Below are 20,241 nucleotides of genomic sequence, written 5' to 3'. Positions count from 1 at the left end.
TAGGAAGTTTTTTTTATATATATAAATTAAATAATAAAATAATTATGATTTTAAAAAGGTACAAAAAATAAGATAAAAACTAATAACGTAAGGATAGAATAGATATTTAAAAAGTCAACGAAGAAAAAAAGGGATAATAACTATATCTCAAAGTTGGAGGAGGGGTTTGATTTTAAACTAAAGTTGGGATTATAGATACATACAATTGGCAAATCCATTTAGAAACCATACATGAATTTAATCTAATAGGGAAATGATACTAGTTAGAAAAATGATTCTACTCAATTAATATTTTTCATTATTCTATTTTTCGTTTGTTTATAGGAAGTTTTTTTTATATATATAAATTAAATAATAAAATAATTATGATTTTAAAAAGGTACAAAAAATAAGATAAAAACTAATAACGTAAGGATAGAATAGATATTTAAAAAGTCAACGAAGAAAAAAAGGGATAATAACTATATCTCAAAGTTGGAGGAGGGGTTTGATTTTAAACTAAAGTTGGGATGTAATTTGTAAATGATTTTCACCCATATTAAATTTGCTTTCACTCTTAATACAAGTATCAAATATAGGGAATGAGTGACAAAAACCCCCCAACTTAAATGACACAGATATCACTTGTAAAAGTTTTTCCCACTTCCATTAAGTCTTTTTTTGTCCAACTTATTTTCTTAGAGAAAATATATTTCAAAAAAATTGATCAATCGAACATGGAAAAAATAAATAAACATTTACCTCCATACCAAACACACCCACAAGGTTGTGTGTTTTTCCATAACCTATAATTAACCTTTCTCTACCAATATGAGTTGTGGTGCAGTGGTGAGACTGATTCATCGTTAACTAGATCTCGGATTCGGGTTTTGAGTATGAAGAAAATTTTGTTGGGGGCATTACTCTCGAATGGATCATGCAGTGCGTGATCTAAATTAATCAAAGCTCTAATGCGGACTCCAAACACTAGGTGAAAAATTGAAAGAAAAAAAAACTAATTAACCTCTCTTTATGGACCTAAAGAGCTTATGCTTTTCCATCTCTATATACAATATTTTTTGGTATATATTGTAGGAGTTATTAGAAAAATATAAGAATAAAATTCTACTCCATCTCTTAAAATAGCCATTGATTTTATATAGGACGTTAGTATTTTATTTTCAGCCTGATAGTAGGATGTTAGCATTTCATTTTTAAGCCTGATAGTTAAGTAAATAGAAAATCTAAAAACAATAAATATTCACTATCAAAATGATTCCACTTTCAAAACTTCATGAATTCAAAACTTTTAATTAAAAATAAAATATACTTATTATCCTAACATAATATATAATGATAATAAACAATATTTCTCATTATTAATAATTACACATAATTTTCAAATAAGTTCTTACGAAATATTATACGCAATTTAATGAAATTTACTTTTATAGCACAATATATTTCTTTCGACGATATGTTTTAACAATATCTAAAGTAATTATTCCAAAATCATGTCTTTTTCATTCAAATCTTAATCCAAAACCTACAAATTTTAACAAGTTCAATGCACCTTCAGAAAAAGAAAAAAATATCGTACTTTCCAAAAGCATGTAGAAAAAGTAATTTATTTCCTTGGTAACACTATTACATATCTTAACAATATCCAAAGTAATTATTCCATTTTAATTCAAATCTTAATCCAAAATCTACAAGATCCCAACAATTCAATGCACCTTAAAAAAAATAATAAAAAAATCGTATATTCCTATAGCACGAAGAAAAAGCAATATCAAACTTTTCCCTTTATAAATTACAGTAACTTAATTTATCAAAAATCGCCAAAAAGCGATAAATAATCTTTCATTTTTAATTACGTAAAATATTTTGAATGAAAATTATACTGAATATGAAATTATCTTTATTAGAACACTTTACTCGATATTTTAATATAAATTTAAATTTAATCAAATTTTAATATAAATATTAAATACGAAATAGAAAATGAAAGAAAAAGAAACTTCTTTTTAACTTCATTTTCACACGCAAACTTTTTCCTATTACGTGTCCATTAATCCATGGACTTTTTTTAATGAAAATTATTATAAATTACAACAGTGATATGACTTCTCTTTTAAATTGCCACGTTACATAAAAAATACAAATATTAGTCTTTTCTGGAAAACAATTTTCAGCACGTTTATCATGGTTATTGAATTAAAATAAATAATGCTCTATATAGAGGGTTCATGAAATTAGAATATAAACATATGATCCGCGCAATCCGCTCCTTTTGAAACCGAGAATTTTGTTAACGCAATCTATTTTGATTTGTTCAGTCTATTCAATAATTATGTTAAATATATTTTGATGAAGTATATTTTATGCTTTGATATAGTTTAAGATAAATCATTTTTAATTTGTTTAGAAAAATATCTCTTTTTTACCTAACATGTTTAAGATTATAAGAGCAATTTTTTTTAGTACATTCACCTATTTTTAGTTTAAAATTACAAGATTCAAGTTCTTTGTTTATTTTTTTTACACTCTTGTATCTAATTAAAATTAGACAAATTATTTAAATTAAAAAATATAGAAATTAAATTTTATTAAAATGGGCTAGGTAATGACATATTTATTATACTAATATTTCAACTCAACTCATATAAATTCAACTGACTTTAAATGTGTTAATAATTCATATACTTATTTATTAATTTAATTTAATCTTTTAACTAGTTCATTTAAGCATGGGAAACATGAAATTATTTTTGGGGATTTTCAATTGTTTCCAACCACTATTTTTTTTTGACGTTCTTGGGAAATGACAAAAGTGGTCTTACTTGGTTTCGACACGTGGTCTAAATTCAGCCATATATTTAAGTAGCAAATTAGAGTGATTTAAGTTTATATAATTATATTTATTGTAGTAGTAAATTTATGTAGATCAATGTTTTTTATAATTTTTTTAAAACATCATTCAAGAATTAATATATTTATTTTTTCTCAATATAAAATTATCTTTATTAAGGATAATTTTATCACTAAACGACATAAATTTAAATTTAACCGTCCAATACTACACCAAATAACATGGGCGAATCTTAATTGTTGGTTACAATTTAACAAATTCATCTCAATTCACAATTTTTAACATAAATAATATAAATGAAGAAAATTATTAAAAAAATTATACTAAATATTTCATTATGAACTCAGTTATTATTAATGTATTAACTTGAAATCGTTACAAAAAATAAAACAATTGTAACATATATGATATAATTCTATAATTGGAATTTGAGAAGGGTATCGTTACTGGATAGCACAAATTTTAGTCCGGTTGAAAAATTGTTTCTGAGAGATCCTCGACTCAAAACGAGATGAAAAAGCAAATAAAATAAATAAATAAGTGTACGTGTCGCATTACACAGTTTGTCATATTCGAGAAGTCGCTTTTATTGAACAGTAACCGAATTAACACATTATCTGACAACAAAAAAGCGGCTTTTTTTTTCACTTTATTTTATTTATTAATTATAATTGATTTTAATTTATTACCTCAGAATTCAGCTTTTTCCATTTTTCATTCCCCTTTTTTCTCATCGGAAAAATATAGTATCTGCTTTCGGAGCTCCGGCGGTTTTGTTTTTCCCGGCGGTCGTGATGTTGTCGCTGCAAACCGATCTCCGGCAGTACAATCAGCAGCAGCAGCAGCTGTTGATCTCTAGGGTTCCGCCGTATGATGGCGTTGCCGTCGGTGATCAGAGGATCGATTCTTCTTTTCCGTTCCAGTCTGAGTCTGCATTGTCTTCTGGAAATATCAAGTCTGAGTTGTCTCGTGAAGGTTAACTATTTTTTTTCCTCGTGCAATTTGTTTTGAAGAAATGAATTTGTCCATAATTTTTGCTCGTGTGTATAAAAAGATTGAATTTTTGTAATTTTTTTTATCTTAAAAACTTAAATTTTTTAAAGAAGAGAATTGATCTTAAATTGAGACAGATCTAATAGATACATGTTCTATGTATATGTGGATTTGTAAAAGACTGTTTGTTTTTGCTTGGTTATAGGCTATGAATTTATCTGCAATTTGATGTTCTGTGTTTAAACTTACCGATTGGTTATTTTGGACTTAACTAGTCGAGTTAATTAGTTGAATGTAGTGATTTTTTTTTTCTTTTTAACTCCTTTTGCTAAAGGAAGTAAGGAACATGTATGTGCTGTGGTGTTGCCAAATTGAAGTTGCTATGCTCTCATGGTTTGTATACATAGTTTATGTAGCTACTGCTTTCGTTCTTTCCCGGTGGGGTTTTTAATGGTTGTTTTCAGTTGATTATTTGGAGGAACAAATGAGAAGAATGGATGAGTTTATTAAGCTGCTTTGTGCAGTCCAATGGGTGTGAAAGCATCAGAAGAGTTGGCAATCGTATCAGGAAAATGCATGAATTAAAACATCAAAATAAGTGAATACTTATAATATTGTTAAAATGCATGAATTGAGTTGAGGGTCTATTGGAAACAACCTCTCTACCTCCAACATAGGTATAAGGTCTACGTACACTCTACACTCTACCCCCTAAACCCCATTTTTGTGGGATTACATTCGCGGTGTTATAAAAATGCATGAATTAGCCGGTCTGAAGCTTATTTTTCCTGGACTTGCCTGTTTCCTATTAAATGCTGGTATGGATTTGACCTGGAACCTACACTGGGCTGGGATCAATGGACGCCTATTGGGAATTTTATTTTAAAAAAGAGTAAAAGCATAAACATCGGGTACCACTTGGTGAAAGAACGAAGACCAGGGTAAAAACAACATTTACTGTTTCCCTTGTTCCTTCCGATCTCTATGAAGAACACAAACATATCAGATGATAGTATGTACTTTATTTTTTTTAAAAAGAACAGTAAAAAACATAAACATCGGGTACCACAGTACCACCAAGTGAAAGAATGAAGACCAGGGTTAAAACAACATTTACTGTCATCCTTGTTCCTTCCGGTTTCGAGAAGAAAACAACCATGTCAGATTACAATATGTGCATGTACGGTGAGACGAGGGAGAAACTAACTAGGTTTTCTTTTTATTCTCACTTGTTATTCAGATATGAATCTGGCTTGTGCAGTCAAGTTGTGAGGCATAGTAACATTTTAATGAAAAAAGAGGTCATTTTGGATTCGCAATAATATATACCTGATTATCATTTATCATACTTCATTTACATATTTGATATTTATAACTGTATCCCTGTTGCATTATCTTATATTTAGTAGCATTATCCAATATTTCATCTGCGTCAAAAGCACCAGGCACGAAAAGAGTCCAAAATCTGTCGGGCTTTAAGCGCAAAACAGTAAAGCATGGGATTTAATGGAAAAAGGTGCTAATGAAGCAAATTAAAATCATATACACAATGTTACTTAAAAAATTATATTTGTATTGCAGGTAAAATTACAATAAATATACGAAGTAAAAGTGTGTTTAGTAGATTCAAAAGGCATTGGAGTTTTATTAGGGAAAATCCAGTTCTTGATTTAGATGAAAAGATATGGTTTATATTCTTTCAGTTAGTTTTCTTATACTAGATTTTTTAATATCTTAATCCTGATCACTACCAGGTTCTTCGTAATGTTCATTTGAAAAATAACATATTCATTTACTAATTATACTGTTGTCAGTCCTACTGCGATCTTAAAGACGGAGCTCATGAGTAATGACACACACGCCTTAGTGCCATAGTGCATATACTATAGCCAGGGGAGGATCTATGTAGAATGGAGGGGTGTCAATGCCTCGATTGAAATTCTCTCTCTCTCTCTATATATATGTATACATGTATATATATTTATAAGGAAATGAATTAATGTTAACCATGGCACTCAGAGAAACAATGAGTCTTGTGGTGCAGTGGTTAAAGCTCAAGTTTAACACCTTGGGGATGCAAGTTCAAGCCCTGCTGGGTGAATTTTCTTGATACAGTGTTTAATCACGCGGACATCCTTTTGTAGCGAACTTATTGTTAAAAAAATTGTGGAAAAGAAGAATAGAACCCTAGATCTCTTCTAACTAAAACCTTGACTAAACTAACTATACAAGTCTAAATCTTGTGTAGAAGTTCGCTAATAAATATTATGGAGCTTCCAAATCCTGGATCCACCTCAAAATATAGTGTCACCTATGACAGGCGAAGTGCACAACCTGGCTTTGACTGGGCTTTAGAGCTTAAACGCACCTCAAACAAGCCTTACAGAGGAGTCTAAAGTTATGATATATCAGTATCCCTCAAACATTGTTGAGAAACAGACTAGCATAAATGAACACAGATAAAAGAGGGAAAACTTCAACTTCTCTGTAGCAAATAAGAGATTATTTTTTTACTCGAAAGCCAAGGACTAACAACCTACCTCAAATTATTAAATCAATGATTATGTGTTAGTGAAATCTCTAGGAACCCATGTAGGTTAGCTAAGAGAACAAAATAGAAGTTAATGATCCACTTAGAGTTGGTAATACATAATGTAGGCACAAGTGTGGATGTGTATAAAGTTGAATTGGTATAGATAAAGGATTCATACAGGTGAATCTATTGGATTTGCTATTGGAGCTTCCCTGATTGATTGGTTGATACTTATTATCTATGATGATTTTGATAAATATCTGAGCACTTTGTCTACACTAGTGCACTGGACTACTAAAAACTGTTAGTAATTCTAAGAGGTCCATTAATGCTTTACCCTTCTGTTTGAATTGTACTACATCCCTTTAGCTTTGGCACAACACAGGATGAAGCAATGTCTAGTAAATAGGTAAACAGAACACATTCTGCAGTAGGATTGTATTTGTAAAATGTAATCTCGGCATCTTCTTTATGACTTTTAATGACATTTCACTTGATAAAAATAGGATTATGTTTTGTAAAACCTTCTGAACGTCAAGTACTAAATATTATAATCTGTTACATGATAGATGATACTAAGAAGTTACCATTATATAAAAAAAAGGAACCTAAATGATGTGAGACTTTTCATACTGCCAAAGACAATGGAAAATGAATAATTCCTTATAAGATAGGAAAAATGATAGAGAAGGGTAAAGTGAGTTATTGATTTGTGGCCTCATGTATTAGGAGGCATACGTGGCATCAATGGATGTATTCAAATACCAAGGACATCACCCTTAATAGGAGGGTGTGGAGGTCAAGGATTCGGGTTGAAGGAAAATAGTATTTAGTTTTGCGTCTTGTCTCTTCGGCTATTAATATTATTTTTGGTATATTTATTAGTTTACTACTGTATTTCTCACTCTTAGTTTTCTATTACTTCTTTTTGTCTGGTACACCTTTATTTTCTTTCTGCTATTGTTACTGTTTAAGTCTTCATTAATGTTGTGTTTTTGCTTTCTTTTATCTGCGGGTTTATCGGAAACAACCTCTCTACCTACCAAGGGAGGGGTAAGGTCGTACACTCTATACTCTCGGACCCCACTTGTGGGACTATACTACGTATGTTGTCATTTTGAATATATTTTTTTGAGGTCATGCAGTCAGCTGACAGCCAAATACTAGTAATTTCTCTATCCACTGAGGATTGCTATTAGCATCAATTTCTGACATCTCTATTTTATATGCCACAGTCGATGAGGATGCTCTTTTAACTCTTGCTCATCAGAACTACAAAGCTGGGAACTATAAACAGGCACTAGAGCACAGCAAGGCAGTTTATGAGAGAAATCCAGGGCGCACTGATAATCTTCTTCTTTTTGGGGCTATATATTATCAGGTGGGCTTTCCTTGCACTAATGCTTACATATTCTGTGATTTCTCTATCTTGCATTCTTTTATGAGTTTTTTTGTTGTTTATTTTCTATGTGATTTGTGGATCTGAAGTAAAGCATGTTACCATTTCTTTGTTTTAGTTGCATGATTTTGATATGTGTATCGCAAAAAATGAAGAAGCCCTAAGTATCGAGCCACATTTTGCTGAGTGCTATGGAAATATGGCGAATGCTTGGAAGGTATGGTTGTACTAACTCAGTAACTAATCTAGAAGCTGCTTCTTCTGGTTTTGGAATTGGGCACTGATGAAGTTCTACTGGTGCAGGAAAAAGGCAATATTGATGTTGCAATACGCTATTATTTAATTGCAATTGAGGTTTGTAAACTTCTTCTGCCTTACATGACTGTAGCAAGAACTTTTATTTCTTCCGTTATGCTTTAAAGAAAGGTCAATGATTGCTTACAATCTGAGTTATCCACCAGTTGGGACGGGATCTAGAAGATAGTTGTATTCATTCTTTTCTGTTCTTGATGATTATGGTTTTATTGGGATACCATTATTACTCAGCCTCATGCTTTCAGAATGAGTCACCTGGAAAGAACTTTTGAGGACTTCCGGAATTTCGGAAGCTTGCTTAATTATCTGTCTGGCTGTTCAATTAAAGTTGTGCCATGCTGCGGTGTTTTGAATAATATTTTAATTATTAACCATATATATGGGTTGCTGAAGACTTCAAATTGGAGTAATATCACAGAGAATAGATGAGAATAGTTCAGATCCAAGGTATTTTTCCAGTTCAGATCTGAATTATCAAAGCGAATATTGAAACTGTTGGTTACGTTATAGGTTCTAAAGAGAAAGTAGATAGGTTGCTCTGAGGTTTGGGTTTCATGATTGTATTTCTTGTTTTCTTATTGTATTTGGTTATCTTTTTATAACAATCTTTTTTTATCACAGACAATAAAATTTGCTTAACACGAGAAAGCTTATAATGAATCTAATAAAAAGAGTGCTATCTCGGTTATCAAAAAAAAAGTGCTATCTCTTACCACTGGAAAATGGCTACTCACATGATTTGGTAGAATAACCAACATATTCCACATCAGAATAAAAAAGCTCCATCTATAACTTCCCATTAAGATGTGAATTTAAACACTTTTTTTTTCTTTTGGTAGTGTGTGTTTAAACTCATTTGCATAACACATCTATTATTGATATAGTAAAGAAATTATTCTGTTGCTACAAGCAGATGGTTATTTGTGATATTGAATTGAGTTGTAAACAATTCATGTATAATTTAAATGGAACCATCTAATAAATTTTACTTATTAGATGAATATGTAGTCAGTTGCGTGAAATGATGCAAAAGAATGCAGGTTGAAATTCTGAAAAATTGTGACTACATAATTCTGTTCAAAGAAGGTGCATCTAGAGTTTCGACAGTTATCCTTGCCTTTGGGTACTGAAAGCATTTTTTCTTTTTTTGGTTGAGGGAGGTGGGGTAGGTTTTGGAGTTAGAATTTGCACTCAGGTTTATCACAAAACCCTGGAGCTTATTGCTTTTTCTTAATGTCCTTTTGGTATGCTGTATATGTATGTTCATTATCTATAATTAACTAAAACCTTTTTGAAGACATTTATAGTTTACCAGGTGTATGCTAGGTAATATGACTTTAAATTATCTGGTTGCAGCTCCGTCCCAATTTTGCGGATGCATGGTCAAATTTAGCCAGTGCATACATGAGGAAAGGAAGGCTGAATGAGGCAGCCCAATGTTGCCGTCAGGCTCTAGCATTAAATCCGCGTTTGGTATTAAAAAGTTATCCTTTTAAAAATTTAGCTATCTGCTTCTTTCAATTGTACTTTCTTTACTGACATTTATTCTTTTATTTTAGGTGGATGCTCACAGCAATCTCGGCAATCTGATGAAAGCACAAGGTTTAGTCCAAGAGGTAAAGGAGAGAGGACTCAGATCCACTTTGTGCTCTGATATATTGGTGACTTGAGATTGGCTATTCATGTTCACGTCTGCCTTTAGGATGGTTAGGGGGTGGGGGACAATTCTTCAACACGCACATAGTGTGCCCATAGTACCTGCGTTTGTGCATCGTATGTGGGCCAACATTGTTCTTTTATTCCAGACATCCACTCACTTTGTGCAGCTTGAAAATTCTCTGTGATTATTTGTTGACTATTGATGTATCTATGTTGATTCTCCCACATCGGTTGTGGAGGGTTGTTTGGTGTCCTTACTGGTCTTGGGAAATCCTCCCCCATGAGCTAGTTTTTGGGGTTGAGTTAGGCTCAAGATCCATTTCTTATCATGGTATTAGAGTCAGACCCATCCCAATTCATTGTTTACTGTATATTGGGCTCTATCTTGTATTGTCCATGCTCCAGATTTCTAGACTCTTCACTCTTGGGCATGCTGGGGGTGTTGATTCTCCCACATCAGTTGTGGATGGGTGTTTGGTCTCCTTATATAGTCTTGGGCAATCCTCCCCTCATGAGCTAGCATTTGGGGCTGACTTAGACCCAAGATCCATTTAATAACAGTTGTTATGCTTTTGAGTTTCTTTTTCCACTTTTCTCTTGATAGATATATGCCATTACTTTTCACCTTTGAGTATTTCTTTTTTACTTTTGGTAGGCATACAATTGTTATGTTGAAGCACTGCGTATAAAGCCTGCATTTGCCATAGCATGGTCCAATCTTGCTGGCCTTTTTATGGAGGCGGGCGATCTTAACAAGGCTTTGCAGTACTACAAGGTATGAGTAAGGCGTAATTGGAATTTACTGATCAAGTGTTGGATGTGTTTTTCAGCGTAATGCTATCATGTTTGATGCCTTCTTGTGGTTTAATCCCCTCCAGGAAGCGATCAAGCTGAAACCGAACTTCTCAGATGCATATCTGAACCTAGGAAATGTATACAAGGTAAGCTGTCATGCATTGTGCTAATTGCGTCTGGTGGCTCCAAGTGCCTAGACGAGGATATGGAGAAATACAAGCATCTTCTTTGCATTTTCCAGGCTTTGAGAATGCCCCAGGAGGCCATAGTGTGTTATCAGCGTGCGCTCCAAGTACGACCAGACTATGCCATGGCTTTTGGTGAGTGACCGTTTTCAGTCATGCCTTTAATTCAGTGCATAATGCAATAACTGGGAGAGTCTGTTTAATATCATTTCTATACTTCTCATGTTTGTGTATGGGATTTATTGCAATACGAAGACACGGGTCTTCATCTTCAGTGTGACTAGGCCACCCTAATAACGCATTCACACCTGAATCTCCTTTCTGCAGGCAACTTAGCTAGTGTGTACTATGAACAAGGAAATATGGAAATGGCAATATTTAACTACAGGAGAGCTATTACATGTGATACTGAATTCTTGGAGGCATATAACAATCTGGTTGGTACTTTCTTTCATCTTTGTTTATAAAATTCCCATCTTAAATTTACTATTGTTTCGATAGTAATACTATATTTTCTCCAATTTTTTTATAGGGTAATGCTCTGAAAGATGCTGGTAGAGTGGAGGAAGCAATTCATTGCTATCGTGTAAGCTGAGTTCCCTTGTTTGTTTGACGGTTCCTTTGTTTGATGTTGCTTTTGTGCTGTTTTCTTAACTTTTCTGACGATGCATGCAGCAATGCCTCTCTCTTCAACCTAACCATCCGCAAGCGCTTACTAATTTGGGAAACATTTATATGGAGTGGTAAAGTTAACTTAGTCGCAAAGATTTTCTTCTTAACGCTTTCAATCAAGTAATTTTCAAGAGTTGCTTTCCTGATCATTAGGAACATGATGAGTGCTGCTGCACAATGTTATAAAGCGACTTTAGCTGTGACTACAGGGCTCTCAGCTCCTTTTAACAATCTAGCAATAATATACAAGCAGCAGGTAATAATTTAAACTATACTTCTGAAGAATTCTTAATTTTTGAGTCAGTAGAGAGTTTTCTGGAGGTTTATATACCATATTTAAGATAGCCACGAGGGATTATTTTATTTACAATTATCTTGCTGTTTCTCTGTCAGCGTTTTAACTAACATGAATGTTCTCTTCTTATGTGATGTAACTTCAGGGTAATTATGCAGAAGCCATATCTTGCTATAATGAGGTACTACGTATTGACCCCATGGCAGCAGATGGGCTGGTCAATAGGGGCAACACATACAAAGAGATTGGTAGGGTTAATGAAGCTGTACAAGATTACATGCGAGCTATTACCGTTAGACCTACCATGGCAGAGGCTCATGCAAATTTGGCTTCAGCTTACAAGGACAGGTATGTAGTTAGGTTTATAAGCTTCAAAAGGATGAAGGTCCCATTTGCTTATGCTACTACATGTCCACTCTGCTTGTTCGTGATGTTTTGGTTAATTGTGTAGTGGCAATGTTGAAGCAGCCATAAAAAGCTATAGACAAGCTTTGATGCTACGTCCTGACTTCCCCGAAGCAACTTGTAATCTTCTCCACACGTTACAGGTACGTTCGCCCTGTTAATTTCCGCTGTTTTCTTTTGTCTCGGGTTTATCAGAGTTCATGCACTGTCTAACTACTGAGAATTTGATGAGCTTGTTTATGTACTGTCTTGAAGCATGAGGTAAAATAACCTGCCTAATGAACTATACTTCTGCAGTTCATTAGTATTTGTCTACTTTGTAAGCATAGGCACACAATTCACGTCATGCTCAGTTTGCTTAATTTTAATCTTAAGCTTCTTATCGGTACTACTGTATTTACCTTGCGTTAGTTATCACTGTTGCCAATCACCATTTTTGCAAAGAAATTTTAAAATTTGTTGAGCAATTAATCAAGCAAGCGACTCTGTAAAAAATTATGTGCATCACCTAGAACATATAATTGGTTTCATCAAATAATATGTGCTTTCTAGATTGTGACCAGGTCTTTAGTCTTAATTTATAGCTTCACAATTGATGACTGTGATTGGGTTCTGTCTCTTGCATACTTAATTTTCTCTTTAAGTTTATTGCTGCAGTGTGTGTGTGATTGGGATAACCGGGAGAAGATGTTTATTGAAGTTGAGGGGATACTTAGAAGACAAATTAAGGTATCACAGCTACTCGCCGTACTGTTACATGTTTACTTTGTTGGATATTTTTTCATCCTGCAATACTGATTCTATTTTCCTTGATGTTGTGCCGTCTCATATTTGTCCTTAAGATGTCCGTTATCCCAAGCGTTCAGCCTTTCCACGCAATTGCTTACCCTCTTGATCCAATGCTTGCTCTAGATATCAGGTAGGGAATTTTCTTTCGGATTAATGACAAAAATGATGTGAGGTTGAAGCTGACTGTTTCTTTTGCTTGTACAGTCGCAAGTATGCCCAGCACTGCTCTGTGGTAGCAACTCGCTACTCACTTCCTCCTTTCACCCATCCACTGCCGCTGCCAATTAAAGGAGGTGGTAGGATCGACAGGCTGAGGGTTGGGTAAGTTCTATAAGCTGATAAATACTTGCTTGCTTTTCCTCTGAGGTTCAAATCTGCTGTAAGCTTTTCATAAATATTGCTACATGCTACTTACTAAGAAGTTTCTTAAATGTGTCTAGATATGTGAGCAGTGATTTCGGCAACCACCCACTATCACATCTAATGGGTTCCGTTTTTGGGATGCATGACAAAGAGAATGTTGAGGTTAAGTTAATTTGTTACTTTTCCTTATCCTTTGCACCATTCACGACTTCGCCACTTGTTCATGCTAAATCTCCAAGTACTTCTTTTCCTAGGTGTTCTGCTATGCCTTAAGTCCAAATGATGGTACAGAGTGGAGGATTCGCACTCAGACAGAAGTTGAGCATTTTATTGATGTATCGTCCTTGACATCTGACGTGATAGCAAGGATGATTAATGAGGATCAAATACAGATACTTATCAATCTCAATGGTTATACCAAGGTACAGATTCGATCCAGATCAATCCTAATTAGTTTTTATATTTGTTTTGCTAGTGTTGGTTGTGTGTGCCTAGTCCATGCACGAGGTCCATATGTTAGACCCATTAACATAATGAAAAGAAATGGAATGGAAAAAGTAGTTTCCTTTCTTGGAAATAGTCCACAATAAACAAATAAATCAATGATTTCTGGTCCATCTTAGTTAACCTAGTTGTGGACATGAATGCAAACTCGAATACTTACCAATGAGAATTTGATCAGCCACGGCCTTCCATTTGCTGGTTTGAGCAAATGAGTATAATAATGATATTGCCTAACTAAAGTGCAAACCTGTGAAACAGGTCTCACCGTCTCATGAGGTGCACATTTTGTTGGTGTATATCTTATAGGTGTTGTTTTGAGCAAAAAAATACGTGTGTTACATCTTTCACCTTTTCGAAGATGCTGATTAATGTGCCCATATTTTTCTTTGCCTTCTATCCTGAGAGGTATTTTTTGAACGACTTCGTTTATCTATTGTTGTCATCTTTGACTTTGGACTTATGTGTTGCAGGGGGCAAGAAACGAGATATTTGCCATGCAGCCAGCTCCAATCCAGGTTTCATACATGGGGTTCCCTGGAACCACAGGGGCAACATACATAGATTATTTGGTTACAGATGAGGTAATTTGCTAATGACGCCCTTGATATTACATATTTGCTGTTAACCTTTGCTCTCTATGGGTCCTTGATGTAATTTCCTTGTATGCAGTTCGTTTCACCTATGAAGTACGCACATATTTACTCAGAGAAGCTTGTACATCTCCCTCATTGCTATTTTGTCAACGATTATAAGCAAGTAAGTTTCCCGTGATCTTTCTGAGCTATATATGAATCTTATTTCAAAATGAATCAATTAATCCTCAATCCTAAATTCATAGTTGGAGTAGGCTATGTGTATTTTTTCATCTCTTCTCGCAGTAGGTCATTTGTATCCAATATTAGATAATATTTAGTTATTAATGTATTTGATCATGAATAAAAATCTTATTGATTTCTTAAAAAAAGATCTGAGCTGGTATATATGTTGAACTCTTCTGGATTTGTTATATTTTTCACTGCTGATGGGTGTCTTGCTGCTGTTTTTTGTAGAAAAACTGTGACGTGCTAGATCCAAACTGCCAACTGAAGCGCTCAGATTATGGGTTGCCAGAGGATAAATTCATATTTGCATGTTTCAATCAGCTTTACAAGATGGATCCTGAGATTTTTATTACATGGTAGTTAATTGGAATGATTTAAATTGGTCTACTTTTACCCTGACAAGCACTTGCTAAAAAACTTACTGAATTGGTATGTGCAGGTGCAATATCCTTAAGCGTGTACCGAACAGTGCTCTTTGGCTTCTCAGATTTCCAGCTGCAGGGGAGATGAGGCTCCGTGCACGTAAGTATTTTCTTCCACACCATGCATTTCTCATATCTTCTCTTGTGAGACTTGTTGGTCTATGAAAAGTCTCCTAATTCAGCTCACTTTTATTACAGATGCTGCTGCCCAAGGCCTGCAACCAGACCAAATTATTTTCACAGATGTTGCAATGAAACAAGAGCACATCAAGCGCAGCGCCTTGGCTGATCTTTTCTTGGATACGTAAGAAGATTAAGAACATTCAGCGCCTTGTCTTTCAAGAATCATGTTCCACTCATCTCATTTACTTGAACTTTGGTGTGGTTTTTTTCCACTTGTAGGCCACTGTGCAATGCACATACCACAGGAACAGATGTTCTTTGGGCTGGTCTACCAATGATAACCCTTCCCCTTGAGAAGATGGCTACTAGAGTTGCTGGTTCTCTGTGTTTGGCGACAGGACTTGGTGATGAGATGATTGTCAGCAGGTATGTGTTGTATACTTGCTGTAATTGCTGGGAAGGGTACAGTGTATGACTGATAGAACCTATGCTCAAGGACAAGTACTTTATGACTGATATCATTATATTGACTTTGATGTTGCAACATAAATGAGAGTTGTCCTTTTACTTTTTCTTTCCTTTTTGGTTTACTTTGCATTTTGCAGTATGAAGGAATATGAGGAGAAGGCGGTGTCACTGGCACTAAATCGTCCAAAGCTCCAAGATCTCACCAATAGACTCAAGGCTGTACGAATGAGTTGCCCTTTATTTGATACAACACGTTGGGTGAGTAATTAAACACATCAGACTTACTTTACTGAACGACCTTGTTGTTTCTAGTGCTTTGAGTGGACATGGAAAACTCATTCTTTCTCCTTTGCATTTTCAGGTGAGGAATCTGGAACGTTCTTACTTTAAGATGTGGAATCTCTATTGCTCCGGCCAGCATCCTCAGCCCTTCAAAGTAACGGAGAATGACTCAGAATTTCCTTTTGACCGCTAGATGTAGTAGGGAAGGAAGTGAACATGATTGTAGATAAAACGAGAGAACATAAGTTCCTATTTATATAGAAGTATATAAACTACTGCTTTGTTGGAATATGATTCAAGTCTCAAGTGTTGAGCATATTACCCATTCGTGGTACTGGAAACTCTCGATGAAAGTTCATTAGTTGCTCAAGTGCAAGCAGATGTCAAGACTCGAGACGAGACTCACCCAGTGTCTTGTTTGGCTTGAATGTGAAAATGCGTAAGAGTGAGAGAGAGAGACTGGAGGGAGAAGGGTGCTGGATAGCTGTAGAGTTCAAAAATTGGGTGGTGAATGAAATGTAAGGAGTCATTGTTGTGCATCTTTTATTCATCAACTTGTCTTTGACATTTTCAGTTGAGTTTATGCAGGCATCCAATGCCCCCAGTAAATCAACACATTGTGTTTGTTTCAAATGTTATATTAGTTAGTCATCCTCCTTAAAAATTTTCGAATGTTCCTTTATAAAATAAATTAGCAAATTCAAATAAAGTATATCAGGATGTTTGAGGTTGTATAACACACTCAGAATAAAAGGGTAGAATTCCCCTTTTATAGTGAGTAAATAAGGATAAAATGATAAGCTTACTATATTAATCATTATTTTTTAATAGATGTGTTAAGTTAAAATTTGACAAATAAAAAGGGACGAAAGGAGTATTTATTAATAAGCTCTTAGTCTAATCACTTCCCCTCATACCTCTTCTTCTTTGATTATTATATTCATTTATAAACAAGCATATGATTATCAATCATATCATCAAGTCATTTATCCTAATTAAATTTTTAGGATAAATTTAAATCCTGAAATAAAATAGATAAAGATATTCATTTAAATCTTTTTTATACATCATTTTCAAATTCATGTATGTTTACATTATTTTTAATACTATGTACAATAACATTCACAACATTCACTATTTCTTATTCTTATGATAATTCTTCATATTTTTCTACTAAAAAATTACACTATATAAATATAATTTTTATTTATGAATTTATTTGACTAATGCTTATGTTTATTTATATTTTTATTTCTCATAAATCCTCGTTTACTTTAACAAATTTAAGATCAAAATTTTATTTTTAAGCTAAATAAGAAAATATTTTATTTTTATTTTTATTACAAATTGTGGGATTTTACCGAAAGTTTTTACTCCTATATGACGAAGAAAGGTATTATGGCGTCCATTGTATCAGTTCTTTTTCAAGTTCCAGACTTCCAAACGGCGTCGTTTCTTTGTTGGTGTAGGATTGATTTCGAAAATTAGGTTTTGAGTTCAGAAATTTGGTAGTTAATTGCAATGGTGCTGAGTTAATCAATGGCGGCTAAAGGGAGGTAGCGTCTCTACACACTCACTCTTTATTTCCTCTGTTAATTTGAGCTCAATAGAGCTGTCTTGTTATTGGTGCTTAGTATAAAGTTTATCTGAAATAGTTGTATGAATAAAAAATGCAATTTTATTTGTTTTTTGTGATTTCATGGAATTTTGTGGTAAATACTATTGTTTACACAAAACCAACTCAACAATTGCTGTGGTTAAGTGATTCTCTAAAGTGAAAATATGAGTTAATAAACCATTGATATGTGTTTTGGAAGTTTATATGCAGTGACATTCATCTAATTAGTTTGGTGTAAACACTCGTGCGAGTAAGTTTTTATGTATTTTTTCCATTTTTTGAGATTTTTGTTTGAAGGATTTTGCTGAATTTCCATGTAATTTGTAGGACTCGAGCGTTGATATAGTTGCATTCTATGCTCTTTAGCGTAGTTAATTCAGCTGGAAATTGAGTTAGTTTACCTCAATTGGATTTGAACCGATTTGCTACTCAGGAATGTTTTCAATGTTCGCCAGAATCTTTCTTCAAAGGACTTTGTATTCGGCTACATTCACCAACAACACCAACATTTTTAGGTGTCTTAAAACTATAGCACCTTCCATCGACCAGTGTAGCAATCCTTTCAGCGGTAAAGGTAGTTGTGGCAGAAGTGTGCCAAATGATGACTACTTTGCAACAATTCATCACGTATCTAACATTGTACGACGGGATATTTACCTGGAACGGACCCTTAACAAGATGCATATTTCAAGTATTGTCAACTCTGAACTTGTGTACCGTGTCCTTAGAAGTTGTTGCCAACATGGTATTGAATCTTTTCGTTTCTTTAACTGGGCTCGGACTCAACACCCTCAGTATGACCCAACTACCGTTGAGTTTGAAGAACTTCTTAAGACCCTTGCCCGGACTGCTCACTGGGAGACAATGTGGAAAGTAGTCCAGCAGATGAAAGCTCAAAATATTCCTATCTCACCATCCATTGTTTCATTCATTATCGAACACTATGGTAAGCGTGGTCTCATTGATCAGGCTGTCGAGCTCTTCAATCGGCTCAAGAACTTCGACTGTTCTCAAACTACTGAAGTATACAATGCTATGCTTTTCGCACTCTGTGAGGTCAAGAATTTCCAAGGGGCCTATGCATTGATTCGGAGGATGATACGAAAAGGTACTGTTCCAGATAAGCAGACATATTCTATTCTTGTAAATGGCTGGTGTTCTGCCGGGAAGATGAGAGAGGCACAAGAGTTCTTGGAGGAAATGAGTCGAAAGGGCTTCAATCCTCCTGTACGTGGGAGGGACCTTCTAATTGATGGGTTGCTCAGTGCTGGATATCTAGAATCAGCTAAAGGATTGGTGAGAAAAATGACAAAGGAGGGGTTTGTGCCAGATGTTGGAACATTCAATTCTTTGGCAGAGGCTATATGTAAAACTGGGGAAATCGACTTTTGCATTGACCTTTTCAATGATGTTTGTAGATCGGGGCTTTGTCCTGATATCGAGACTTATAAGATTGTCATAACTGCTGCATCAAAGGTAGGTAGGATTGATGAGGCATTTCAGATTCTTCATAGGTCAATTGAAGCTGGACACCGGCCATTTCCCAGTTTATATGCTCCAATACTAAAAGCTTTCTTCCGGAGAGGACAGTTTGATGATGCATTTAGCTTTTTCAGTGATATGAAGCTGAAAGGGCATCCACCAAATCGACCTCTTTATACCATGTTGATAAAGATGTGCTCTCGTGGAGGTAGATTTGTAGAGGCGTCTAATTATTTAGTAGAAATGACCGAGTTAAATTTGTTGCCTATGTCACGAAGCTTTGACATGGTGACAGATGGATTGAAGAATTGTGGAAAGCATGATCTAGCCAAAAGGATCGAGCAGTTGGAGATATCTGTCAAGGGCATCTGAATTATTGTTGTGGATCGAGCAGTTGGAGATATCTGTCCAATAGACTCAAGGCTGTGCGAATGATCTGCCCTTTATTTGATACAACGCGTTGGGTGAGTAATTAAACACATCAGATTTACTTTACTGAACGACCTTGTTGATTCTAGTGCTTTGAGTGGCCATGGTAAACTCATTCTTTCTCCCTTTGCATTTTCAGGTGAGGAATCTGGAACGTTCTTACTTTAAGATGTGGAATCTCTATTGCTCCGGCCAGCATCCTCAGCCCTTCAAAGTGACCGAGAATGACTCAGGATTTGCTTTTGACCACTAGATGTAGTAGGGAAGGAAGAGAACATGATTGTAGATAAAACAAGAGAACATAAATTCCTATTTATATAGAAGTATATAAATTACTGCATTTAGGTGTTTGTTGAAATGTGATTCAAGTCTCAAGTGTTGATCATATTACCATTCGTGGTACTGGAAACTCTCGATGAAAGTTCATTAGTTGTTCACGTGCAAGCAAATGTCAAGACTCGAGACGAGACTCACCCAATGTCTTGTTTGGTTTGAATGTGAAAACTCACAAGAGTGAGAGAGAGACTGGAGGGAGAGGGGTGATGGATAACTGTTAAGTTAAAAAATTGGGTGGTCAATGAAATGTAAGGAGTCATTGTTGTGCCTCTTTATTCATCAACTTGCATTTGACATTTTCAGTTGAGTTTATGCAGGCATCCAATGCCCCTAGTATATCAACACATTCTGTTTGTTTCCTTCATTTTGTTGTCTAAATATTGCTCTATTATGTGGCAATGACCACCATCCAATGTTGTCTATTCCAAACCTAGGTTTGGCAAGCCAAGATTGTCTATCTTTTGCGTTTCCGATAGCAAATTTTAAGCTCAAATCGACCACG

General features: G+C 34.7%; 2 protein-coding genes across 5 annotated transcripts; both read left to right on the top strand.

The window, feature by feature from the left end:
* The first annotated feature begins 3,559 nt into the window (after nucleotides 1-3,559).
* Nucleotides 3,560-19,774, top strand: LOC125851358 (probable UDP-N-acetylglucosamine--peptide N-acetylglucosaminyltransferase SEC). Of its 2 annotated transcripts, none has more exons than XM_049531137.1 (28): nucleotides 3,560-3,826; nucleotides 7,613-7,758; nucleotides 7,895-7,993; nucleotides 8,080-8,130; nucleotides 9,448-9,564; nucleotides 9,651-9,707; nucleotides 10,406-10,525; nucleotides 10,629-10,691; nucleotides 10,787-10,865; nucleotides 11,058-11,167; nucleotides 11,263-11,316; nucleotides 11,406-11,473; nucleotides 11,556-11,658; nucleotides 11,843-12,045; nucleotides 12,149-12,245; nucleotides 12,760-12,831; nucleotides 12,945-13,021; nucleotides 13,096-13,212; nucleotides 13,332-13,416; nucleotides 13,509-13,676; nucleotides 14,229-14,339; nucleotides 14,428-14,514; nucleotides 14,808-14,935; nucleotides 15,019-15,101; nucleotides 15,200-15,305; nucleotides 15,404-15,550; nucleotides 15,730-15,850; nucleotides 19,543-19,774. In XM_049531137.1, the coding sequence occupies exons 1-28, from the start codon at nucleotides 3,646-3,648 to the stop codon at nucleotides 19,654-19,656; spliced, it is 2,964 nt and encodes a 987-aa protein (XP_049387094.1). In that variant the 5' UTR covers nucleotides 3,560-3,645; the 3' UTR covers nucleotides 19,657-19,774. The 2 variants fall into 2 exon arrangements, with proteins under 2 accessions (XP_049387094.1, XP_049387092.1); XM_049531135.1 differs by lacking the exon at nucleotides 19,543-19,774 and adding an exon at nucleotides 15,954-16,538.
* On the top strand, nucleotides 17,288-19,676 carry LOC125851359 (pentatricopeptide repeat-containing protein At5g18390, mitochondrial). 3 transcript variants are annotated; one of them, XM_049531138.1, is made up of 4 exons: nucleotides 17,319-17,430; nucleotides 17,703-17,742; nucleotides 17,820-19,438; nucleotides 19,543-19,676. In XM_049531138.1, exon 3 carries the CDS (start codon nucleotides 17,928-17,930, stop codon nucleotides 19,344-19,346), a length of 1,419 nt encoding a protein of 472 aa, XP_049387095.1. In that variant the 5' UTR covers nucleotides 17,319-17,430; nucleotides 17,703-17,742; nucleotides 17,820-17,927; the 3' UTR covers nucleotides 19,347-19,438; nucleotides 19,543-19,676. The 3 variants fall into 3 exon arrangements, with proteins under 3 accessions (XP_049387096.1, XP_049387095.1, XP_049387097.1); XM_049531140.1 differs by having other exon boundaries at nucleotides 17,337-17,430; nucleotides 17,692-17,742; XM_049531139.1 differs by lacking the exon at nucleotides 17,703-17,742 and having other exon boundaries at nucleotides 17,288-17,430.
* Nucleotides 19,775-20,241: the final 467 nt, after the last annotated feature.

The sequence above is a fragment of the Solanum stenotomum genome, unplaced genomic scaffold, assembly GCF_019186545.1.
Source record: "Solanum stenotomum isolate F172 unplaced genomic scaffold, ASM1918654v1 scaffold25311, whole genome shotgun sequence".
Classification (NCBI taxonomy): domain Eukaryota; kingdom Viridiplantae; phylum Streptophyta; class Magnoliopsida; order Solanales; family Solanaceae; genus Solanum; species Solanum stenotomum.
The sequence above is the reverse complement of the archived record's forward strand: the minus strand, read 5'-3'. Positions and strand labels throughout refer to the sequence as shown.